General features: G+C 30.7%; 2 protein-coding genes and 1 long non-coding RNA gene across 4 annotated transcripts; 2 read left to right on the forward strand and 1 right to left on the reverse strand.

Moving 5' to 3' along the window:
* Window positions 1-13,376: 13,376 nt before the first annotated feature.
* LOC142228534 (protein-lysine N-methyltransferase EEF2KMT) lies at window positions 13,377-14,799 on the forward strand. Its single transcript, XM_075298988.1, has 3 exons — window positions 13,377-13,626; window positions 13,687-14,491; window positions 14,549-14,799. The coding sequence occupies exons 1-3, from the start codon at window positions 13,453-13,455 to the stop codon at window positions 14,653-14,655; spliced, it is 1,086 nt and encodes a 361-aa protein (XP_075155103.1). The 5' UTR covers window positions 13,377-13,452; the 3' UTR covers window positions 14,656-14,799.
* Window positions 14,800-19,538: 4,739 nt separating this feature from the next.
* Window positions 19,539-27,671, reverse strand: LOC142228532 (uncharacterized). Its single transcript, XM_075298986.1, has 4 exons — window positions 27,491-27,671; window positions 27,301-27,388; window positions 26,893-27,150; window positions 19,539-20,768 (listed from the first exon to the last, which is right to left on the reverse strand). Exons 2-4 carry the CDS (start codon window positions 27,368-27,370, stop codon window positions 19,639-19,641), a joined length of 1,458 nt encoding a protein of 485 aa, XP_075155101.1. The 5' UTR covers window positions 27,371-27,388; window positions 27,491-27,671; the 3' UTR covers window positions 19,539-19,638.
* On the forward strand, window positions 24,390-27,469 carry LOC142228535 (uncharacterized). Of its 2 annotated transcripts, XR_012720198.1 has the most exons (3): window positions 24,390-25,390; window positions 25,465-26,276; window positions 26,402-27,469. It is a non-coding gene; the product is annotated as an uncharacterized LOC142228535 (long non-coding RNA). The 2 variants fall into 2 exon arrangements; XR_012720197.1 differs by having other exon boundaries at window positions 24,390-26,276.

Below are 27,671 nucleotides of genomic sequence, written 5' to 3' on the forward strand. Positions count from 1 at the left end.
ATCAATAACAACTACTTGTGCCAAGTTTCAAGTCGATAGCTTGTTTCGGACGGACGGACGGACGGACATGCTCAGATCGACTCAGAATTTCACCACGACCCAGAATATATATACTTTATGGGGTCTTAGAGCAATATTTCGATGTGTTACAAACGGAATGACAAAGTGGAGGGTATAATAAGAAAATTTTATTGCCAGGATAAAATTTTTTCTGAACGAAAAAAGCGTCGCCAAAAAAGGAGTGAAAATGTATAGTTAAAGTAAAGAACATCTTTAGGAGGGCATTTGTGGAAGTGCTTTTTAAGTTGTGCCTTTAGAAGAACTTCCAATTTTTTTTGCTGGGTAGCTCAATAATTCCTCTATAAAAAATTTTATCGCGAGGTGAAATTTTTTTCTGTAAGAAAGTTTTATCGCCAGCTCAAAAATTTGTCTATTAAAAAAAATCTAGAAGAAAATTATTAGAAAATTTTATCACCAGTTCAAAAATGGTGATAAGATTTTCTAATAGAAAATTTTTTGATCAGCCGATAAAATTATATATAAGAAAATGTTATCTCAAAATTTTTTCTATAATTACATTTTATGGAAACCCGAAAACAAATCTATAAAAAAAATTCCTAAAAGAAAATTTTATCGCCAGCTTAAAAATGTTTCTCTAAGAAAATTTTATTGCCAGCTCAAAAATGTTATATTATAACATTTTATTACCAGCACAAAAATTGTATGTAAGAAAATTTTATCGCCAAATCAAAAATTTTTCTATAAGAAAATTTTATCGCCAGCCCAAATATTTTTTATAAGAAAAATGTATCGCCAGCTCAAATAATTTTATCGCATGCTACATTTCTCTTTAAGAAAACTATCGCAATATAAATATGTCAATATATTCCCAAAAAAAGAAGAAAAAACACATTGAACGGAAATCCAAAAAAATTCTATCGCCAGCTTAAAAACTTATCAATAAGAACATTTTTATGACCAGCTCAACAAATTTTCTATAACAGTTCAACAAATTTTCTATAACAAAATTATATAGCCAGATCAAACAATTTTCTATAAGAAAATTATATCGCCAGTTCAAAAAATTAATTATTAGAAAATTTTATCACCAGCTAAACAAAATTTAAAAAAAATGTATCCCTAGATCAAAAAAAAAACTAGTTCAAAAGTTTTTTATAAGAAAATTTTATTGCCAACTCAAAAACACTATTTTATTAGAAAATTTTATTGCAAGCTCAAAATTTTTTCTATAAGAAAATTTTATTGTCAGCTCAAAAATTGTTCTATAAGATAATTTTATCGCCAGCCCAAGAAATGTTCCTATAGAAAATTTTATCGTTGGCTCAAAAATTTTTCTATAAAAAAAAAATTCTAGAAGAAAATTGTATCGCCATCTAAAAAATATGTTTATTACAAAATATTATCGTCAGCCGGAATTTTTATCGCCTGATCGTAAATTTTCAATAAGAAAATTTTATCCCCAGCTCAAAAATTTTTCTATAGGAAAATTTTATCGCCAGCCCAAATATTTTTCTGTAAGAAAATTGTATCGCCAGCCCAAATATTTTTAACGGCAGCCCAAAAAATGTTCTATAAGAATATTTTATCTCCAGCTTAAAATTTATTCTATAAAAATGTTTTATCACCAGATCAAAAATGTTTCTTTAAGAAAATTGTATCACCAGCTTAAAAATTTATCAATAAGAAAAATTTTTGACCAGTTCAAACATTTTTCGATATGAAAATTTTGTCGTCAGCTCAACAAATTTTCTATAACTAAATTTTTTCGCCAGCTCAAACAATTTTCTATGAGCAAATTAAAAAAAAAAAAAAAAACATTTCAAAAAAAGTTCAGAACATTTTCTATTAGAAAATTATATCACCAACATCACAATGAACTGAATAGTCTCAGTGAGAAAGAAATTTAATCGGGCTGCCACTTTAACCTATATCACCAACTAAAAAACAAAACTTTAAAAAAAAAAATTATCACCAGATCAAAAAGTTGTTCTGAAAGAAAATGTTGTAACTAGCTAAAAAACTATAAGAAAATTTTATTGCCAGGTTAAATTTTTTTCTATAATAAAATTTTATTGCTAGCTCAATAATTCCTCTATTAAAAAATTTTATTGCGAGGTGAAAATTTTTTCTGTAAGAAAGTTTTATCGCCAGCTCAAAAATTTTTCTATAAAAAAAAATTCTAGAAGAAAATTATTAGAAAATTGTATCACCAGCTCAAAATGCTGATAAAATTTTCTAATAGAAAAATTTTTTATCAGCCGATAAAATTATATATTAGAAAATTTTATCTCAAACACCAAAATTTTTTCTATAATTACATTTTATGGAAACCCGAAAAAAAATCTATAAGTAACAATTTTTCTATAAAAAAAATTCCTAGAAAAAATTTTATCGCCAGCTTAAATATGTTTCTTTAAGAAAATTTTATTGCCAGCTCAAAAATTTTATATTATAACATTTTATTACCATCACAAAATGTTTCTATAAGAAAATTTTATCTCAAGCTCCAAAATTTTTTCTATAAGAACATTTTATCTCAAGCTCCAAAATTTGTTCGATAATTATATTTTATTGATAGCTCGCAAAAAAAATCTAAAAGTAAAAATTTTTCTATAAACAAATCATAGAAGAAAATTTTATCACCATCTCAAAAAAAAATTCTATACGGAAATTTTATTACCTGCTCACAAAATTGTATCTAAGAAAATTTTATCACCAATTCATTTTCATTCATTTTTCTATAAGACAATTTTATCTCCAACAATAAAATTTTTTCTATAATTGCATTTTATTGATAGCTAGAAAAAAATTCTATAAGTAACATAAGTTTTTCTATAAAAAAATTCCTAGAAGAAAATTTTATCGCCAGCTTAAAATTTTTTCTATAAGAAAATTTTATCGCCAGCCCAAATATTTTTTTATAAGAAAATTTTATCAATAATTTTTCTATAAGTTTATCGCTAGCTCCTAATGTTTTTCTATAAAAACATGTTATCGTTTCATAGCCACCTCACCTCAACAGTGTTAATAACAACATTTTATCGCATGCTACATTTCTCTTTAAGAAAACTATCACAATATAAATATGCCAATATATTCCCAAAAAAAAAAGAAAAAACACATTGAACGGAAATCCATTTACGTACACTCCTTTGTGAATTATTATGGTCGGTGGTATTGTCTATTTCAAATTGATATTCAAACCTTGAAATATTAATTGAAAAACAATACAAATGGACTAAACAATTAATAGCGTAATTTATTTATTTTTCAAACAAATCGATCGACAGACAAATCTTAGCACGAATGCAAGTGAGCTGCAAGAGTAATATCAAATTTCATAATAATTGCCGGTTTGTCTGACCAGACCGCCACCAACTAAAACACTGAACCTCAATCCATACATCGAGATGCAATCAAATGATATATCTTTTGATATCGGTGAGGCAATAGAAGAACGATTTTAACGAATGCTGGAATGAAGTAACGATCACACTAAGTAATAACCATGAATTGAACGATCAGAAATGCAGGCAATCGGCAGCCGTATTGTTTAGTAATTATCATTACGTATCAATCTATTAACCATTTGTCTTCTAAATTGCCATAAACAATCTTTTGTTTGAGGGGGGGACAACAACCTTCCAATTCTCCCTTACCGTATGAAGTATAGAAATATTTTTCATTTAAAATTCATTTCGATGATTGTGTTGCATTGATTGTCTTTGCTGTTCGTTTGTTGCCACAAGTAGCGTTGTCATCATGTTGGCACCACAGTGGGTTTAATAGGAGGAGGATCGATCTAGTACATTCAAAGGATTAAGGATAGGGAAAAGAGGCTTGAAATGAAGGTTTCTAAAATGTCTATTTATACCCTTCACCACTACTGTGGTACAGGGTATAATAAATTTGTGCATTTGTATGTAACGCCAAGAAGGAGTAATTATAGACCAACCTTTTAGTATACGGATCGGCTTAGAATTAAATTCTGAGTCGATTTAGCGATGTCCGTCTGTCTGTCTGTTGGTGTATTTTTGTGTGCAAAGTACAGCTCGCAGTTTTAGTTCGATTGTCCTAAAATTTGGTATAGGGTCCTGTTTCGGCTCAAAGACGATCCCTATTGATTTTGGAAAAAATCGGTTCAGATTTAGATATAGCTGCCATATATATTTTTCACCGATCTGGTCATAATTGGCGTGTATATCAACCGATCTTCCTCAAATTCCGTACATCCGAATATTTTATGAGTCTCGAAAAACTTGCAAAATATCAGCCAAATCGGTTCAGATTTAGATATAGCTCCCATATATAGCTTTCGCCCGATTTACACTCATTCGCCCACAGAGGCCAATTTTTTGCTCCGATTTAGTTGAAATTTTGCATAGGGAGTAGAATTAGCATTGTAACTATGCGTGCCAAATTTGGTTGAAATCGGTTCAGATTTGGATATAACTCCCATATATATCTTTCGCCCGATATGGACTAATACTGTCCCAGAAGCCAGAGTTTTACCCAAATTTGGTTGAAATTTCGCACTAGGAGTACACTTAGTAATGTAGTCAAGTGTGCCAAATTTTATTGAAATCGGTTCAGATTTAGATATAGCTCCCATATATGTCGTTCGCCCGATTTACACTCATATTACCAAAGTGGCCAATCTTTTCCTCCGATTTAATTGAAATTTTACACAGGGAGCAGAATTAGCATTGTAGCTACGCGTGCCAAATTTGGTTGAAATCGGTTCAGATTTAGATATAGCTCCCATATATAGCTTTCGACCGATTTTCACTCATATGACCACAGAGGCCAATTTTTTCCTCCGATTTAGTTGAAATTTTGCACAGGGAGTAGAATTAGCATTGTAGCTATGCGTGCCAAATTTGGTTGAAATCGGTTCAGATTTAGATATAGCTCCCATATATATGTTTTTCTGATTTCGACGAAAATGGTCAAAATACCAACATTTTCCTTGTAAAATCGCCATTGCTTAGTCGAAAAGTTGTAAAACTGACTCTAATTTTTCTAAACTTCTAATACATATATATCGAGTGATAAATCATAAATAAACTTTTGCGAAGTTTCCTTAAAATTGCTTCAGATTTAAATGTTTCCCATATTTTTTACTAAAATTGTGTTTCACCCTAGTGCATTAGCCAACTTAAATTTTGAGTTTATAGATTTTGTAGAAGTCTATCAAATTCTGTCCAGATCGAGTGATATTTAAATGTATGTATTTGGGACAAACCTTTATATATAGCACCCAACACATTTGACGGATGTGATATGGTATCGAAAATTTAGATATACAAAGTGGTGCAGGGTATAATATAGTCGGCCCCGCCCGACTTTAGACTTTCCTTACTTGTTTTTTACTAAAATTGTGTTCCACCCTAGTGCATTAGCCAACTTAAATTTTGAGTTTATAGATTTTGTAGAAGTCTATCAAATTCTGTCCAGATCGAGTGATATTTAAATGTATGTATTTGGGACAAACCTTTATATATAGCACCCAACACATTTGACGGATGTGATATGGTATCGAAAATTTAGATATACAAAGTGGTGCAGGGTATAATATAGTCGGCTCCGCCCGACTTTAGACTTTCCTTACTTATTTTTGTCTAAAATTTGGTTTCCGAGAAAATAAATTTGTTTTTTTGCGTACGGAGGTTTAAATTTTATTTCAAGCACTTTTGATTTATCCATATGTTCTGTCTTTAAACCACTGTCTCAATGTCTCAGCACCACCATCGAAAATAGCCGATAAATTCATTTGAAATATAAATATGTACACAGAAATTAACCGAAATGAAAAAAAGCTCATATATCTTTCTATCAATTGCATTGTGTCTAACATTGCATTTAATTAATGTTAATAGAAAAATACCAAACCATGCTGGCTTCAACATTTATATAAACCCATAATTTTAATAAACTTCGTTTGAAATTTTGACTAAGAATGCATAAATGTATTTTCGGTTTTTTTGTGAACCCAAACGTTTGGTTGAAATATTCCTCATATATGTAATTGCTTTGGCCATAAAATAAAATAGACATTTCCAAACCAATCTCAAATTCATTTCAATACTTTTCAATTATACATTTCGTTGGTTAAATATGGGATAATTATCTAGAATAGGATTTCAATTTTTGATTTATTGCTAACATAAAGACCGGATGACACGAACGTTATTGCATGAAAATATTTTCACTCGCACTTTACTTTAATAACTAATTAATTAACTCCATTTCTGTATATAATTTATTTTCGTAGCCAAATACACAGAGAAGAATAGCACAAACATTTTTCCAATTTGCAAGATATAGTGGCTGACCGTTATTTAGGCTCACTTAGACTATTTAGTTTATTGTGTTTTGGCGTTTCACATTACTAAGGGGATATTTGGTCGAAATTGCGACTGGACCCAGGACCCTCTGTTTGTAAGGCATGCATACTAAACAATAAACCACTTTGGCTCCTAACCACAGTTGGTAGAATTCTACCAAAAATTTTAGATTTTTTACTGTTTAGGTGGATACTAAGTTCGAGATTAGCCGCTAAAATCGCTAAAGTGAAAACTAAATCGGTAAGAAAAAGGCATAAAATTATACATATTTGTTGCAAATTTTTTTATAACTTGATGGGGAAAAGCCCAAAGCAAATTTTCACAAAGTTTGTATTTCTTAAAATGGATTATTAAAGAAAAGTAATCATGAAAAAATGACGAGTTTAGCGGCTAAACTCAAACTTAATACCCACCTTTTGGTAGAATTCCTGCTTTTTTGGTAGATTTTGCAAAAAAAATCCTCTCCAACTAAAAGTTACAAATTTTCTATAGAAATTGAATTTTGGAAAAAATTCTAATTTTCTATAGAAATAAAATGGTGACAAAATTTTCTATAGAAACAAAATGTTGACAAAATATTCTATAAAAATAAAATTTTGACAAAACTTTCTATAGAATTAAAATTTTGACAAAATTTTCTATAAAAAATAAAATATGGACAAAATTCTATAAAAATAAAATTTGGACAAAATTCTATAAAAAATCCTCTCCAACTAAAAGTTACAAATTTTCTATAGAAATTGAATTTTGGAAAAATTTCTAATTTTCTATAGAAATAAAATGGTGACAAAATTTTCTGTAGAAACAAAATGTTGACAAAATATTCTATAAAAATAAAATTTTGGCAAAATTTTCTATAGAAATAAAATTTTGACAAAATTTTCTATAGAAATAACATTTTGTCAAAATAAAATTTTGACAAATTTTTTTAATCATACATTTATTAGATTTATGTAAATGATTGTTTAATATAATTATCCAACATATTTTTTACACCCCTTATATATTATTGTATATGAATATTGTATGAAAATCTAGAGGGGTAGTTCATTATAATTACTTTATTTTGGCCAAATAGGCTTTGAATTATATGCTCTGAATGAATGAATAAATAAATAAAACTTTCTATAGAAATAAAATATGGACAAAAATTTCTAGAGAAATAAATTTTTTACAAAATTTTCTATAGAAATAAATTTTTTACAAAATCTTCTATAGAAATAAAATTTTGACAAAAAATTTCTATAGAAATAAAATTTTGACAAAATTTTCTATAGAAATAAAATTTTGACAAAATTTTCTATAGAAATAAAATTTTGACATAATTTTCTATAAAGTAAAATTTTGACAAAATTTCTTACAGAAATAAAATGTTGACAAAATTTTCTATAGAAATAAAAAGTTGACAAAAATTTTCTATAGAAATAAAATGTTGACAACAATTTTCTATAGAAGTAAAATTTTGACAAAATTTTTCTATAGAAATAAAATTTTAACAAAAATTTCTATAGAAATAAAATTTTGAAAAAAAAAAAAATTTATAGAAATAAAATTTTGTTACATGTTAGCCTGATACCGAAACAAGCAATTGACGTCCAAATGCATTATATCTAATTATACAATTATTTTTCGAGCTGTTATGGATATAGATTAAGGAACATGGTTAATAGAGCCATTGAAAAGAAAACGCCAGATACAAATCTATACACGCCTGGACTGTACATGTTTCGGTTCGGGCGAATGAACCTTTCCACAGCCTTTAGTATAGATCTGGCTGGGAGAGATAACTCAATTTTGGGCCCTTTATGCTAACTCCTTATGGAGAAAACATTTGGGAAATTTCCTCTTACAAATTGAATCATCTTTTCTCCCACTGTACATCATCTTTTCATATAACTTACAAGTCCCTTAATCTTATTTTTATTTCGTTTTGTTACATAGTAATGCAACGACACGAATTTTATTTTTAGAAAGCTAATTTGTTAGAATTCACCTAAGTGGTGAACAGTCGAACAATGCTTATTGTTTCTACAGTCAACTACAACATATGACAATTAACAGAAACTGGTTTCCAGGATACAACAACAATTCTAACGCGTACATTAGTCGTGTTTTTCCTAGTTTTACGACGGGCTCATCGTTGCTTATTATATTACATGTTAGCCTGATACCGAAACAGGCAATTGACGTCCAAATGCATTATATCTAATTATACAATTATTTTTCGAGCTTTTATGGACAGATATAGATTAAGGAACATGGTTAATAGAGCCATTGAAAAGAAAACGCCAGATACAAATCTATACACGCCTGGACTGTACATGTTTCATTCGCCCGAACCGAATGTTTTCTCCTTAAGGAGTTAGCATAAAGGGCCCAAAATTGAGTTATCTCTCCCAGCCAGATCTATACTAAAGGCTGTGGAAAGGTTCATTCGCCCGAACCGAAACATGTACAGTCCAGGCGTGTATAGATTTGTATCTGGCGTTTTCTTTTCAATGGCTCTATTAACCATGTTCCTTAATCTATATCTGTCCATAAAAGCTCGAAAAATAATTGTATAATTAGATGAAATAAAATTTTGGTAAAATTTTCTATAGAAATAAAATTTTGGTAAAATTTTCTATAGAAATAAAATTTTGACAAAACTTTTTATAGAAATAAAATGTTGGCAAAATTTTCTATACAAATAAAATTTTGGCCAAAATTTCTACAATTTATTTCTAAAAATTTTGGCAAAATTTTCTATAGAAAACAAAAATTAAATTTCTCGGAAATTTTACATTCTTTGCTGTGCTTCGTTACTGACCTTCCTACTGTTTTTACAAATATCATTTCAAATTTACTTTTTATTAAAAGATTTTGCGCTAGGATGGGCTAAGTGTTACTTTTAAGCAATTTGCTTTGAATTGTATTAAATCTATTAACATATTGTCCATAGAAGCAGGCGTTGGTTGATTAAATGAATAAATAAAAAAAAAATAAATTTTGATAAACTTTTCTAGGGAAATAAAGTTTTGGCAAAATTTTCTATAGAAATGAAATTTTGACAAAATGTTGTAGGGAAATAAAGTTTTGGCAAAATTTTCTATAGAAAAAAATTTAAAAAATTCTATAGAAATAAAATTTTGACAAAACTTATGAAAAACAAGTAAGTAAAGTCTAAAGTCGGGCGGGGCCGACTATATTATACCCTTCACCCCTATGTAGGCCAAAATTTGTGTTACCATCTCAACTACTTCACATTTGCTGGAAGCTATATAAAGGAGACAATTTTTTTACTTCTACAAAATCTCTAGAATTAAAATTTAAATCAGCTATCGCTAACCAGTTAATTGGAGGAAACTTCCATTGAAAATGGGTCTAAAATGTGTAACAGTCTACCATATTTCCCCAACTCTGGTGTACGTATATATGGGAGCTATATATAATCTGAACCGATTTTGGCTAAATTTGACATGTATAGTTAGAATAATAATTCTGCTATCTATCTATCTGAACCGATTTCAACCAAATTTGGCACAATTACCGATATTACTAAACGTACTCCTTGTGCAAAATTTGAAGCAAATCACGGCAAAACCCTTAATTTTGAGACCATATAAGTTCAAATCGGACAAAAGATATATATGGGAGCTATATCTAAATCTGAATCGATTTTGACCATATTTGGCACATACAATAGTATCGTTAAAAGTACCGCTTGTGCAAAATTTGAAGTAAGTCAGGGCAAAACTCTGGCTTTTGAGACCATATAAGTCCAAATCGGGCGAAAGATATATATGTGAGTTATATCTAAATCTTAACCGATTTTAACAAAATTTGACACACTTAACGATACTATTAAACGTACCCGTTGTGCAAAATTTGAAGCAAATCAAGGCAAAACTCTGGCTTTTGTGGCCATATAAGTTCAAATCCGACGAAAGATATATGGGAGCTATATCTAAATTTGAACCGATTTCAATCAAATTTACCAAGCATTGGTAGACTGTCAATTCTACCCTCTGTGCAAAATTTCACGAAGATCGGTAGTAAACTTTGGCCTCTGTGGTCATAAAAGTCTAAATCGGACGAAAGATATATATGGGAGCTATATCTAAATCTGCACCGATTTTTTCCAAAACCAAAGCGATTATCTCTGTCCCAAGAAACGGCCCTATGTCAAATTTGAGGACGATCGGACTTAAATTGCGAGCTGTACTTTGTGCACAAAATTACATATACAAACAGACGGACGGACATGCAAACGGACATCGCTAAATCGACTCAGAATTTAATTCTAAGCCGATCGGTATACTAAAAGATGGGTCTATGACCACTATTTTTTGGCGTTACATACAAATGCACAAACTTATTATACCCTGTATCAGGCGATACATATGTATTCGAGATATAGGACAATTTGAGTAATATTTACAATTTTTGCTACTCAGCAGTGGCGATTTTACAAGGAAATTGGTTAAATCTCTCCAAGATATGTGGCCAATTGTGGGTTGTGATATATTATTTGGGCAATTCGGGTGATGTTTCCATAAGTCGGAGGTTTATTGAAAATTCGACCATTCTGTGGAAAGTTTGGCATTACAGTGTGTAGGATATGACAACGATATGGGGAAATCATCACAGAATTTTGTGTAAAATGTGGGTATTTTGGCCTGTTAGATCAAGATGACATACTTAAATAGCATATTAAATTTCCCCTACACTGGCGTACATATATATGGGAGCTATATGTAAATATAAACCGATTTTGACCAAATTTGAAATGCATAGTTAGAATAATAATCCTGCTATCTCAGCAAAAACATTAAATGGGAGAATAATTTTGGCCTCCGTGGTCATATGGGTGTAAAATGGCCGAAAGATATATATGGGAGCTATTCAACCAAAATTGCCACGCTTAACGATACTACTCATACGTACTCCTTGTGCAAAATTTGAAGCAAATCATGGCAAACATCTTGCTTTTGAGGCGATATGAGTCTAAATCGGGCGAAAGATATATATGGGAGCTATATCTAAGTCTGAACTAATTTTCACCAAATTTAGCACAATTCACAATACTATTAAACGTACTCCTTGTGCAAAATTTGACGCAAATCAGGACAAAACTATGGCTTTTGAGGCCATATAAGTGAAAATCGGACAAAAAATATATATGGGAGCTATATCTAAATCTGAACTGATTTCAACGAAATTTGGTACACTTAATGATAATTAAATGTACTTCATGTGCAAAATTTGAAGCAAATCAGGGCAAAACTCTGGCTTTTGAGGCCATATAAGTTCAAATAGGACGAAAGATATATATGGGAGCTATATCTAACTCTGAACCTATTTGGCTGATATTTGCATATTTTACAAAAGCCCGAAAATATTTGACTGCCCGAAATTTTGAGAAAATACGTAGATAAATACGTGAATTATGACCTGATCGGTGATAAATATATATATGACAGCTATATCCAAATCTGAACCGATTTTTTCAATATCAATAGCGATTGTCTTTGAGCCAATGTAAAACTCTGTGCCCAATTTCAGGACGATCGGACTTAAACTGCGAGCTGTACTTTGCACAGAAAATTACATATACAGACAGACGGACAGACAGACAGACAGACGGACAGACAGACAGACAGACGGACAGACAGACAGACAGACAGGCAAACGGACATCGTTAAATTGACTCAGAATTTAATTCTAAGCCGATCGGTATACTAAACGATGGGTCTCAGACTTTTCCTTCTTGGCGTTACATACAAATGCACAAACTTATTATACCCTGTACCACAGTAGTGGTGAAGGGTATAAAAATCTATAGAAATAAAATTTTGGCAAAATTTTCTATAGAAATAAAATTTGGCAAAATTTTCTATAGAAATAAAATTTAAAATTAAATGTTTTTGTTGTTAATTTTTTTTTTTCGTTTGGTAGTTTTTTGGTAACATTTGCAGAAAATTTTGCTAGATTATTTTTGGCTCTAGTGGCAACCGTGCTCCCAACCCCTGCGATATTGATTTCTTACCAGCCGAGATGGGTGCAAATGATATTGATAACTGACCAACACAGTATGGTAACAAAATGATATCGTCCGGGAATAGTTTATTGCTAAATGTTATTAACTTCATAAATGTATAAGAAGAAATATATAACCAGACGATATTAACCTCCAATAATACTTCCAATACCCAATAGTGCTGACACCAACGTTTGCAACGCTCAGAAGAAAATTAAGACTTTCCCGTCGACCCCACTTGGTTAGGAAAAAAAGGTTCCGCATCGTTACTTTCAAATTCGTCGAATTGATCATCATCAGTTGTATCACAAGGGACTAATAGCCTATGTTAGCATAAAATTACAAGCGTCTCTATGGCTGATCGAGGCTAAATAGCATACTCGTTACATCCATCTCGGAAAGAAGACACGTGTGCAACCACTTGGATATACTTTATAACATGCATTATGTTTGTTTCATGGTCATTGGTATCCCATACGTGAAACTTTAAACTAGATATTTCAAATATAGATGTTATCATATATGTATGGTAAAGAAAATGGCTCTATCCCAGGACCGTTACAGGCCTAGTCCCTAGTGTATATGACCTGCTCCAGTTTTGGTCAAAAAGGTATGGGATGGATGGTCACTTTAACATGGGTTTGTCATTGACGGGGTTAGTTTACACTTGAGGACACAACTTGAAATCATTTCAAAGGACACGTCCCGATACCACTACTGTGATAAATGCTGCACTTAAAATATCAATAATTTTAACAAACCATGAGTTCAAATATTTACCTTCTTGTTATACAAATCGTTCTATACGAAAGGCTTCAATAATTCGCAGTTCAGTGAAGTAGGATAAGTTCATTTATTTCTATTTAGATAACTCAAAATAACAGTTACAATAGTCACTATTGTGATTGTGTCTTTTTGAATTTGTGTGTAAAAACGGCCTCATTATGAACACTTCCATAACAGCTGTGTTTTGCTTTGTTTACTTTTTATGGCAACGTTTGTTGATTGTAAAGAAAAACTTCGTTGTGATGGCTGCCGAAAGTGTACCTGAAGCATGATCGTTGCATGATACACAATTTAATAAGTGGTTTCCATTTGGCAATGTTGTTGTCTAGCTCTTCCTTTCACGAGATTGTATTCACAATGCCCAAAAAATGCTCTGAAGATTTTAGCACATTCTTAACAAAATTGCAAAAGCAATATCTGTGTTGTTATCCTTTACATTGCATAGATTGGAAGGTATGTTACTGCCCATATATTTGCTTGAAAATCTGCTTCAGTTGCATTTTTATATCGTAGGAATTCCCCAAAAATTTATCATGGGATCAACAGAAGGAATTGGTCGACTCCACATACAATTCCACGCTAAACCAACAACTGCCCATAAAAATTGGATACCAATTAAATTTCTTCAAAAAACTGATAGTTTTTCTGGAAGAAAGCACCACCGAAGTTCATGATGCGATATATGAAAGCTATTGCCAAATTCAACAAAGTGTAGCTCAAGATAGCACCCAGAAATATGCCTTTAAACATTATATACTCAATGAAGAAGATCAATTTACCCTCCGAGAATCGAAAAGTTTTGTGGCAGACGGAACCACAGGCTTATGTAGTTGGCAAGCATCCTTGGCTTTAGCTGACTTTATGCTACATCATCAAGATTTGATAAGAAACAAATCAATTCTGGAATTAGGAGCTGGTACAGGTCTGTGTGGTTTTATTCTATACAAAATGTGTGAAACAAGGGATTTGCTATTAAGTGATGGTAGCCCTCAATGTGTAGAGTTAATGTGTGAAAGCATAAAAAGAAATTTCCCTACAGCCAAAGAGATGGCTGAAGAACCTAGGAAATATATTTGGAATGATAAATTTTTACAATGTTCGGTAGTGCCTTGGAACTGTATCAATGACATTAAAGAAGTTTGCACTTTAAAACCTGATGTATTGCTAGCATCTGACGTGGTTTACGATGACACTTGTTTCGAAGATTTATCATTTGCCATAGATTATGTTTTCAAATTGAAAGAGAATGCCGTACAAATGTATTTGGCAGCCACTGTAAGGAATGAGCATACATTAAATGGATTTCTAAAGAAATTGGGTAAATAATTGCTTTTAGAAAATAAAATTTTGAAGATAAAATGAAATTAATTTTTAGGAACCCTAAACTTTATTGTGATCGAAGAACCAGTAGTGCCTTTAGAAGACAGTTTTCTATACTGGGACCGTAGTACACCTGTAAAAATACTGAAGATTACCAGATAACATTACAAAAATTTTATAATTATATGAGAGGAAAATTTGGTGCATTGGAGATATATGGAGAGTGTTTTGTGAGTTGCACGTCCCAATAGAGGTAAACCACCGTTGTAGAGTTGAATATTCAAATAAAGAATCCAGAGAAAAATATTTGTCCTAGACCTAACCACGTACCGTGTAAATTGCTTGTGAAGATGCAGAAAGTTTTGATTGGTTTGTGGATTCTTTCCCTGGCTGTTACAAAGTTAGGTTAGGTGTATCAGACTCACTTAGACTATTCAGTCCATTGTGATACCACTTTGGTGAACTTCTCTCTTATCACTGAGAGCTGCCCGATTCCATGTTAAGCTCAATAACAAGGGACCTCCTTTTTATAGCCGAGTCCGAACGGCGTTCCACATTGCAGTGAAAACCAGTATTACTGAGGTGGGATAATTACTGAGGTGGGATAATCCACCGCTGAAAAACGTTTTTGGTGCTCGGTCGAAGCAGGAATCGAATCCACGACCTTGTGTATGCAAGGCGGGCATGCTAACCATTGCACCACGGTGGCTCCAAGGTTGAGCGGCTCTGTGTTAGTATTTCACATTGAGCAATAGTTTCCGTATATTTTTCCACTGATTGTTGCCAGGCTCTGTAACTGTAATACACAATGATCGATGATTGCTTTGGTTGTTTCCTGGGCATTGCCAGGTTGAGCAGCATTGAGCAATGATTGATTTGTTAGTTCTGTGGCAGAGAGCCACGATCACTGAGGACAGTGATAGTACAGGATGACCGAGTTGTAAGATTACTAATTAAGTACTTGTAACGGAACAAAACTGAGGAAAATCCTGTCTCAGAGATATACGTATTTTTTATACTTTTTGTAGCTACCCTACGGGAAATGGATCAACCACAAAACCGGTACAGGACTAGACCCTGGTGTGTATGGACCAGTCCCAGTTCTGGTCAAAACGTATGTAAGAGACCGGCCACTTTAACATGGGTTTGTCATTGACGGGGTAAATTTACATTTTAGGACGCGTCTTGGACTCATCCCAAAGGACACGTCTTGGGACAATTTAGCAGGAGCACCCCATAGACAGGTCCTCAGGAACCAGTCTCGTACAAAATCTTATAAATCTCTTCAAATTGGGCATCGCAATCGAACCCGAAATGAAACAAAGAACTTTTGAAATATGGCGAATAATAGGTTATTCTGATAATTTTATTTCACAAAATGTGAAAATGCTTGATATTAAAATCTTAATGGATGTAAGATTTTAATATCAAGCGAGAGTGGAAATAAATAAATTACGACTATTTAAAAATTGCAACTAACTGGAGCACAGGTACCAGTTCTGTAATGGGTCAGTCTGTGGCAATTTGCACCAATTTCCCGTAGGGTAGTCGACATTGGCCAAATTGGATTCCAAATCTACAAAAACTTAACAAGAATTATAAACGTGCGTCCATCCAACCATCTTGCAGTCTATAGGGCTTTGCCCAAATAAATTTGACAAACATTCTTTTCCTCTGTTGGTTAAGCTATACTTGTAGTTTAGTCAATGCATGGTTTTAAGCTGAAATCAAAAACAACAACAATGATTAATGAACCAATAATAACAAAACAAAAAGAATCAAAAAAGACGAAACATGCTCAAAATAAACCCAGCCAACTGCACTCAAATCGATGATTTGACGGTGGCAAAGGAAAAGAGATATGTTTGTACGAATTTATTTCGGCATAAGCCGCCTATCAAGTACAGGGATGGAAAATACAATTTTTACGAAAGTACTAAAAAGGTATTTTTTTGAGCGAAAAAGTACTTTTCACTAAATTTCAACAAAAATTCCATTGGAAGATTATTGTCAAGAGCTCCCTTGGACTGAATTTTAAATATAAATAAAAGTTTGTCACTCCTCAATTTTAAATATTTTTGTAGTTTTATATCCGCTTACAAAGACTACTGTAGTATTGTAATCACGGTTGCCTGAGTTAATAGAATTCTACTGTTTGGTAGATTAGTAGAAATCATGTTACTTCATAAATTTTCTGTAAATATATAAATAAAAAAAATCTATTGAAATAAAAATTTGACGAAATTTTCTATAGAAATAAAATTTTGACAAAATTTTACATAGAAATAAAATTTTGACAAAATATTCTATGGAAATAAAATTTTGACAATTTTTTCTATAGAAATAAACTATTGACAACATTTTCTATAAAAATAACATTTTGACAAAATATTCTATGGAAATGAAATTTTGACAAATTTTTCTATAGAATAAAATTTTCATCAGAAATAAAATTTTGACTAAATTTTCTATAGATATAAAATTTTTACCAAATTTTCCATAAAAATTAAATTTTGACCAAATTTTCCATAAAAATCAAATTTTGACCAAATTTTCCATACAAATAAAATTTTGACCAAATTTTCTATAAAAATAAAATTTTGACAAAATTTTCTATAGAAATAAAATTTTGACAAAATATTCTTTAGAAATAAAATTTTGACAAAATATTCTTTAGAAATAAAATTTTGATTAAATTTTCGTCAGAAATAAAATTTTTAAAACATTTTTTATAAAAATAAAATTTGACAAAATTTTCTATAGAAATAAAATTTTGATAAAAATTTCTATACAAATAAAAGTTTTCTGAAAAAATAATTTTTTGCAATACAATATTTTTTGGTAGTTTTTGGTAAGATTTGCTCCAAATGTTGGTAGATTTTTTTTTTGTCTCAAGTTTCGACGGTGACTGTAATGGTTCGCATTATTTTAGTACGCGATCAATGACTTCTTATCTAGAAAGTGTTCGTGTGGAAGCGTAATATAGAATCACATGCTTTTTAAACTAAAACATTCTTTAAATTCAATAAAATCGTGTTTTTTACTATGGCTTTTACAAAATCGAGATTTTGTTTCCGCATGAACTTGTCTGTTTTGCCAAATTTGTAAAAGACTATTAGCGAATTTTGTTAAAGACCTTCTCAAAATATTAAAATATTTTGTCAAAACTATTGTACCATAAATCTGATATCGGCTAAAAAATGTCTAACAAAAGGTACTAAATCATTTGCGGGGGTATTACGGTACTGACTAGGATGAAAAAGTATTGAAAAAAGTACTATAGTACTGCATTTTCCATCCCTGATCAAGTAAAACTTTTTTTCGGAAGTTTCAAGTGTGGTTCATTGTTGGGTTTAATAAACTGCCTGAATTTATTCTGATAATTGGTTGATAGTTTTGCTGTAAGTAGAGGATGCTGATGAGGAATGTGGTAATTCCGAAACGTGCGTCCATCCAACCATCTTGCAGTCTATAGGGCTTTGCCCAAATAAATTTGACAAACATTATTTTCCTCTGTTGGTTAAGCTACACTTGTAGTTTAGTCAATGCATGGTTTTAAGCTGAAATCAAAAACAACAACAAGAATGATAAATTATAGAAAAAAGTACTTGAGCTTAAAAACTAGAAAAAGGAACATAAATAGAATTAATAACTGACTAACAGAACTTGAAACAATCGGATACACAATAATTAAAACAATTAAAAAATATTAAAATTACAAAAAATATATATAGTAAAAAATTTTATTTTATTAATTATTAATTTAAAAAATTAAAAATAAGTAATAGTAAAAAAACGACATGAATATAAAACTACTCCCTACTTAGTAGGGAACAAGATTTCTATATATATAGATCGCAAAACTGTTGTCGGTGTTTATACATGGAGTGCTCCGATCCTGTATCAAACATCTCAAAGTGATGTAGTCGAAAAACTTGGAAAAGTGGATATTATAACTTGATGGGGAATAGCCCAAAGCAAATTTTCACAAAGTTTGTATTCCTTAAAGTGGATTATAAAAGAAAAGTAATCGTGAAAAATTACGTTTTTAGTCATTTTTTCACTAAAATGAAAACTAATTCAGTAAAAACAAGGCATAAAATTATACATATTTGTTGCAGATTTCATTATAACTTGATGGGGAATAGCCCAAAGCAAATTTTCACAAAGTTTGTATTCCTTAAAATGGGATATTAAAGAAAAGTAATCGTGAAAAATGACGATTTTAGCGGCTAAAGGTGGGTATTAAGATCGAGTTTAGCCGCTAAAAACGTCATTTTTTCACGATTACTTTTCTTTAATAATCCATTTTAAGGAATACAAACTTTGTGAAAATTTATTTTTGGCTTTTCCCCATCAAGTTATAATAAAATTTGCAACAAATATGTATAATTTCATGCAGTTTTCTTACTGATTTAGTTTTCACTTTAGCGATTTTAGCGGCTAAACTCGAACTTAATACTCACCTTAAAGGTGGGTATTAAGTTCGAGTTTAGCCGCTTAAATCGCCATTTTTTCACGATTAATTTTCTTAATTAATCCACCTTAAGGAATACAAACTTTGTGAAAATTTGCTTTGGGGTATTCCCCATCAAGTTATAATAAAATTTGCATCAAATATGTATAATTTTATGCCGTTTTTTACTGATTTCGTTTTCACTTTAACGATTTTAGCGGCTAAACTCGAACTTAATACCCACCTTAAATCCGTAAAATATGTACTAGACACACATACATTTTTAGTGATTTTAAATTCAACATATACCAGTTTTCAACCCAATAAGATTAAATGGGTTACAAGATGCTGACGTTTTTAATTCATTTAAATTTAATGAACAAAGGATTTCGATTCCAGAAAAAACATATAGCAAGTATCAACTAGATGGTTTGTAGTGTGATTATAAAATTCCTGACTGACTGATAGCAGATCGCTTTAGAATTTCAACATTATCAATGGTGCGTGCAATTTTGTTAACCAAAAAGCTGGATGTCTTGCAAATAATTTCACACTTATACCTCCATCATATAAATATTAAAAACATAACTTTTTGTATATAATAAATTCTCATATATTTAATTAAAAATAATAACATATTTAAATATAATAAATACTTAAATTAACAAGATTACACATGCGACATTTGTCTACTGTACAGCTGGTCTACTAATTGTGGGTATTGTACCATCATTTAAACATCTTACATTCAATTGTTCGATTTGATGCTTCTGGAAGATAATACCCAATAAGCCATATTGAATTTCAAATAGAGAAGTACGATGGGTACGTGGTACTTTCATACCAACCACCAAAGCCAATAGAGAACCTATTATAATGTAAACAAATCCCTCGGACATTAAAGTGCTAATATCCGTTGAATAAAAATAGGAATTTTTAGAATTGGCAACAAAATAATAATAAATGACTGCCGTTGACAATAATTTCAAGAGGTATGACGCATATATCACAAGTTCTAGATAACGGAAATGAGCTACTTCCACAAGCAGTATTTGTAAATTGGAATATGACATACCAAAGAAGAAGAGTAGAATCCAAAATGGTACTGTAGTCTTAACCGAATTACAAATGATCATACTTAAAATCGTCAATACTATCATACACAGCTGATTGGCCACATAAGTGACTTTGACGGAACAGAATATAAGGCCCAGGATAACAATAACACTTCCAGCATATACCACCCAAAACATAACATCTATATGGGCTATATCTGTTACACGTATTGCCGAGTTCAACGAAAACCAAAATGAGAAATAGATGAACAAGGAAAAATGTATGGCTTCTGTGAAGAGTAGTAGTAGAGTGACATTCCATTGTTGATTTTTGGTTACATAGAAGAATTCTATACGCTTGATAACCTCTTCTCTTTTATCAAATATCGAACCATTCGAATTGGCTATTCTCAAATCATTGTCCATACTATTTTCACAGTCAGTTGTACCAAAATAGCTTAGGATAACAATACCGGCTAGTAGTACTAAAACGACAGCCGCCATGGAAAGGTAAACACCAGCGAAATCAACATAAATTCCATGTGCAAGTTCCTCTGCTGTTGCGGTGCTATTCTCTTGCATATTTTTGTAATATGATGATCCAATCAAGCTAACAGCCGAAGCCATTCCAAGGATATAGAAACTAAAGGCCATAGCCAAGAATATGGCTCGGCTGCCTTTTCCCAGTATTGTGTGCAAGAAACTTAATCCGGCTAGGAATGTCAAACTATGACCAAGGTAGGATATGAAAGCTCCAACATTATCTGAAAGAAAAAGAATATAATACATAGGTTAAATTAAATTTTGGACGAACTAAAATTGCATATGTAGGACTGATTTTTTCAAATTAAAGAAAAGTCGATTTTTAGACATAGGCGACATTGTAATCTATATTTAATATTTAACCGAACAAATTAAACGCTTGGAAAACCCTGGCATCACCCTGCTGGATTATGCTCATAGCACAAATGTGAAGTATCCACTATCCATCGAAGTATGCCTGGATATCCGAATTGATTCCATTGAAATACATAGTAAGGTGTAGGACAGCTTATTTCACGCGCTAGACTATTGTGATACCATAGGGGAGAACTTCTCTCTTATCACTGAGTGTCACCCGATTCTAGGTTTAACTCAATCACATTGCACCACCTTTTTCTATGGAAATAAAGCATTCTATTTAAAAAAAAGTTGTCGATATGCACCAATCTAGGCAAAAATTAAGTACCTATTTACTTTTATTTTTCATAAAAAGTTGTATAATAATTTGAAATATTTCAAAATAACTTTTGGTATTATTTTATTGCATTGTATTTTTTTTTTCTAGTCAAAAGTGGTAGACAAATACTTAGTCATATAGCCTTAAAATAAGTCTTATCTTTGGTTGCTGTCAACTAGTGACTTAGTTAGTCTAATGTTTCCGCATAAGGAATGAATTATAAATATTTGAATACCTACAGATACTATGAGGGTTATATAGAGTAGCTAATTGCGTGCTATCGCTAATTGAAGACACCGAATAAAAAAAGGCGAAAGAACATAGAATGAAAGTATTATAGATACCAACATCAAAATATTTTCTTTTAATTTTGATAGGTACTTGAAATAAAACAATTTGATTAAAATCGATTTGAAAATATCGTACTTTGATATATGAAATTTTTGGAGTTCATTGCTTATTTCCCCTACAATTGCCGGTCTTTGATCTCTTTGCTATTTCGATGTTAAGGAAAATAGGTCTATCGACACTTAAGTCATTAAAAATGAATCATTGTCTATACGATATAAATATGGGGTGTTAAGAAGAATATCTACTGTTTAATTTTAAACCCAATTCTTAAGAATAAGAGCATCGTAATCACTTTTAAGTGCCTTATCAATATAGGGATACAATTCGAATTTGTTTTTGCTTACACTGAACAAAACTATCACTTAATAATTAAGATTATGTAGAGTACACAGATTTAAAAAAGTTTGCTAAAAACAGCGGTCGGCCTCTGCTGTTATATATTTTAGATTTCAAAATCGAGTTGCAAAAACAAAACAAAAGTCGATTTTGAAGTCGACATAAAATGAACCAAGAAATTGATAGATATTTTACTATGGGTAATTTTAGGAAACAAGGCAAAGACTATATAAAGGGTGATGTTTTAAAAGCTATACGAGTTCTTAAATTAATTTTTATTATTGGGTTGCGATCACGGTTGCCACAGTTGGTAGAATTCTACCAAAAATGGCAGATTTTTTACTTTTTGGTACATTGTTAGAATTCTTTATGTTTTGGGAGATTTTACAAAAAATACCTCTCCAAGTAAGATGTACAAAACTTTTTATAGAAATAAAATGTTGACAAAATTTTTTATAGAGATAAAATGTTGACAAAATTTTCTATAGAAATACAATTTTGACTTTCTATAGAAATAAAATTTTGACAAAATTTTCTATAGAAATAAAATGTTGTCAAAATTTTTTATAGAGATAAAATGTTGACAAAATGTTTTATGGAAATGATATTTTGACAAAATTTTCTGAAGAAATAATTTTTTGACAAATTTTTCTATAGAAATAAAATTTTGAAAAATTTTTCTATAGAAATAAAATGTTGACAAAATTTTTTATAGAAATAAAATGTTGACAAAATTTTTTATAGAGATAAAATGTTGACAAATTTTTATATAGAAATAAAATTTTGACTTTCTATAGAAATAAAATTTCGACAAAATATTTCCATAGAAAATAGAAAAAAATTGACAAAATTTTCTATAGAAGTAAAATGTTGACAAAATTTTCTATGGAAATAATATTTTCACAAAATTTTCTATAGAAATAATTTTTTGACAAATTTTTCTATATAAATAAATTTTTAACAAATTTTTCTATAGAAATAAAATATGTGTGTAGAAATAATTTTTTGACAAATTTTTCTATAGAAATAAAATTTTGAAAAATTTTTCTATAGAAATAAAATTTTGACATTTTCTATAGAAATAAAATGTTGACAACATTTTTTATAGAAATAAAATGTTGACAAAATTTTTTATAGAGATAAAATGTTGACAAAATTTTCTATAGAAATAAAATTTTGACTTTCTGTAGAAATAAAATTTTGACAAAATATTTCCATAGAAAATAGAAAAAAATTGACAAAATTTTCTATAGAAGTAAAATAATGACAAAATTTTCTATGGAAATAATATTTTCACAAAATTTTCTATAGAAATAATTTTTTGACAAACTTTTCTATAGAAATAAATTTTTAACAAATTTTTCTATAGAAATAAAATTGTGAAAAAAAATTTCTATAGAAATAAAATGTTGACAAAATTTTCTATAGAAATAAAATGTTGACAAAATTATTTATAGAAATAAAATGTTGACAAAATTTTTTATAGAGATAAAATTTTGACTTTCTATAGAAATGAAATTTTGACTTTCTATAGAAATAAAATTTTGAGAAAATATTTCCATAGAAAATAGAAAAAAATTGACAAAATTTTCTATAGAAGTAAAATGTTGACAAAATTGTCTATGGAAATAATATTTTCACAAAATTTTCTATAAAAATAAAGTTTTGACTTTCTATAGAAATAAAATTTTGACAAAATATTTCCATAGAAAATAGAAAAAAATTGACAAAATTTTCTATAGAAGTAAAATGTTGAAAAAATTTCCTATAGAAATAACATTTTGACAAAATTTTCTATAGAAATAAAAAGTTGACAAAAATTTTTATAGAAATAAAATGTTGACAAAATTTTTATAGAGATAAAATGTTGATAAAATTTTATATAGAAATAAAATTTTGACTTTCTATAGAAATAAAATTTTGACAAAATATTTCCATAGAAAATAGAAAAAAAAAATTGACAAAATTTTCTGTAGAAGTAAAATGTTGACAAAATTTTCTATGGAAAAAATATTTTCACAAAATGTTCTATAGAAATAAATTTTTGACAAATTTTTCTATAGAAATAAAATTTTGAAAAAATTTTCGATAGAAATAAAATTTTGACAAATTTTTCTATAGAAATAAAATTTTGAAAAAATTTTCGATATATATAAAAGTTTGACAAAATTTTCTATAGAAATAAAATTTTGACAAAATTTTCGATAGAAATAAAATTTTGACAAAATTTTCTATAGAAATAAAATTTTGACAATATTTTCTATAGAAACAAAAATGTTGGCCCAATTTTCTACAGAAATACAAATTTGACAAAATTTACTATAGGAATAAAACTATGACAAATTTTCTAAGAAATAAAATATTGACAAAATTTTTATAGAAATACAATTTGACAAAATAATTTGTTTTGTTTGGTAGATTTTTAGTAAAATTTTCTCCAAATTTTGGTTGATTATTTTTGGCAACCGTGGTTGCGATAGTCCCTAGTTTAACTTGCTTGTTTGTTTCATCTAAACTAAAACAAGTTGTATCGTATGTGAGCTTAAAAAATTGCAGATAAGGTGTGCTATTTCAGCAAACATTGACAGTGAAGCCTCTCAGAAGTGGACACGCCGAAATTATAGCGAACTAAATTATAACATATAATAAGATATAGCAAACGTATCACGGCAATTGTTTACTTTTGAGAGGAGTCCGGTTATCAGAGTGTCCAAGTTTACAAAGATTTACTCCATTTACATAACCGATCGCACGTTCGAGAATTTGTGCATACGAATACCCAGCGAAGTAGCTTTCCATATTAGATGGTGATATTGGCAAAAGTGTCTGTCGATGACCGGTAAACTAGAGGACTTAGGGGAGTCATTTTTGAATTTGCTTTGGAAGCGAGTGCACATAAATATTTGCGTCGTAGACTATACACGTATCAACAAGACTCGGCACCAAAAATGGCTGACACGATTTTGTTCCATTCCGTATTTCGTTCCACTCTATATTCTACCAATGTTCTAGAATGTTCACATCGATGGCTGCAGAGGGTTTGAATAGTAAGTGGCCGCATAAACATTCGATTCTCTAAGCATTCGACTTGTCTAAAGCGTTTGGTACAGTGAAACACACCATCCTCTTGGGAAATATTATGGAAACTTTTCTCCTCTCATAATCTTAGGAGATGGTTGGCAAACTATATGGCTAGCAGACAGGCTTATATAGAGTTCAGAGGAAAAACAGAGTTTAGAGAAAATACAGGATGTATAATCAAGACGTAGCTCAAGGCGGTGTACTGTCCCCATCCTTATTAACTTTTAAGTGGCAGGAGCTCCTCTTCCAGAGAGAAGTTCACTAATGTGGTATCACAATGGACTGAATAGTCTAAGTGAGCGTGATACATCGGGCTGCAACCTAACCTAACCTAACCTCTTCCACACTCAGATGTCCACCTGGTAACCTATGCGGATGACGCGTCCATAATTATATCAAGTAGGTACATCAAAGGAGCTTGATGTGGAGATGAACGATTACCTCCATGCACTTAGAGATTTCTTTGTCAGCAGGAATTTGTCAACCATTTTCATATCATGGGCCAAAGAAGTGAACGTGGAGCTTGCTATCTACATTCGTGACCAGAGTATCCCCACATGCAGGAAGGTTATTGGTATGACGTTTAATAGTTTGTTCTTTTTTGGAAAGTATGCGGAAATGGAATACAAACAAGATCCTGAAGGCATTGGCAATAGCACTTGGGGGGAAAGATATAGCGACGATTCAAAAGACCTATGAGTCTATTGGTCATCTCCTTATCGATTATGCGGCCCCGTTGGCCATACCAAATGGAGAAATCTTCAAACGATGCAAAATACTGCGTTGCGGATTCTACTGGATGTCAGTCTAAAACACCATATCATCATCTGCAGCATGAGTCCAAAATGCTCACGGTGTGGCAACACTGCAACCTCCTCACCCACCAGGACCTAATAAAGTTCGGAAGGGTACACCATCTAAACCATATCACATTCTTGAGCCAAACCCATCCGGTTTGATTTCAGGAAAGAATTACATGCAATGCCCATTTGATCGACGATGACAGTGATGAGGGAATAAGGACGGCAAACACGGTATGAGGAGAGACCGCTGCCCATAGGGAAAAGGTCGTTGCAATCTCAGAAAGATCTGGCATCTCCAGGCAGTCACCTCTCTCTTCTGAACAGTGAAATTTTAGATATCCCCCAAAAGTTTGGACATTCGAGGCGTGTCCTGCAAAACCTACAGACCTGACATATACATTACTCTGGACTGTAAAAGCTTTACTGTCTAATTACCTGTTTTCAATCCTCCGATTAATACTTAACCGAAGAATAGACCATCGGTTAGTAAAATTTTTGTATGGGATTTTTCGATGTGATAATAACAAGACATTGAGAAACCGGCTTTATTTTTTATAAATTGTGTTTTTTTTTTATTTTCCTGATTTGTTTCACACACAATTTTCAGGGGCTACAACAACAAGGCTAAAAAAAAGTTTCGGGACCATATTATCTCTCGGAGAAGTTGGTCGCCGACCCCTTGAGATTCAACATTTCGTACTTCTTCGTTTGGGGCCACATGGAAAATAAGGTCTACGATAACAACCCAACAAAATTAGCCAGCGACGGCGAGACTCTGGAATGCTCCCAAAGATGACTATGATCACCTCAAACATGTTTCAATAGATAAATATTACTTTTTAATGTGGAATAAGTTAGACGAGTAAAAAAATATTTTCCGGGAAATGTTTACATGTTACCCATGAAAAAATAACATTATGGGTTGAATCAATAAAATATATTTTTACAAAAAAAACACCATATATTTTTATACCAAAAAGCTAGGGTCGTTACAAAATGTATTGATTTTTGTTTTGATTTTTTAGTTGTATATTTTTTAAATTTAAAAAAAAAATTATTGGAAAATTTGTCGTGATATTATTTTTATCTCTTACTTACCTAATTCGTTTGAAAAATAAAAACAACTCGATATGAAATGAAGGACAGCAGCTGTTAATAAAATGTACATATGCCAAAAGACTATGCGGGAACGGAAGAACTTTATCAGGAACATTATTAAGGCAGCAACAAAACCCCAACAAGCTCCCAAAATTAAGGGACCATAGACAATAACGCCCACATCGGTATTTCGCTCAGCCACAAAGGATGAAATTGTATATCCAAAAACCAAACCACATGGCAAGAAACTTAGGCACACTTTTGTAAAAAATTGTAAATAAAAAATTAATTTTTATATATATTGCTTTAAACTTCGATAATATAAAATTCACACGTATCATATTTAGATAAGACAATTTGATTAGTTTAAATTTATAAACTATCACTCAAAAGTTTACTCAAACACACCTGTAATGCTGGGAGCATATTGAAAGAATTTGTAAACAAATTTTTCCCAAAGACCCGAAATATTGACCATTTTGTTGTGTATTTTATTCTATTAGTATTGTAAATTCGATTATATTGGTTTTAAGTTTAAAACATTTTATTAAAAAATATCAATTTGAAAATATCAAAATTTTTTTGTTTATTTTCTTACACAACGAAAAAAAAACTAAATATTATAACTTTTAAATATAATTCGTTTCTCGTTTGTTCCGATTTAATCACTTCACCAATTCCCATTCAACTGCGGGTATTTGTTTAAACAATTGCTTTTGCGATTATAGACTCCGTTAACACAAAAGTATGAGTATTTGTATTTTAGGCTTTCTGTTGAT

Source organism: Haematobia irritans, chromosome 3, assembly GCF_050003625.1.
Source record: "Haematobia irritans isolate KBUSLIRL chromosome 3, ASM5000362v1, whole genome shotgun sequence".
In the NCBI taxonomy this organism is placed as follows: Eukaryota; Metazoa; Arthropoda; class Insecta; order Diptera; family Muscidae; genus Haematobia; species Haematobia irritans.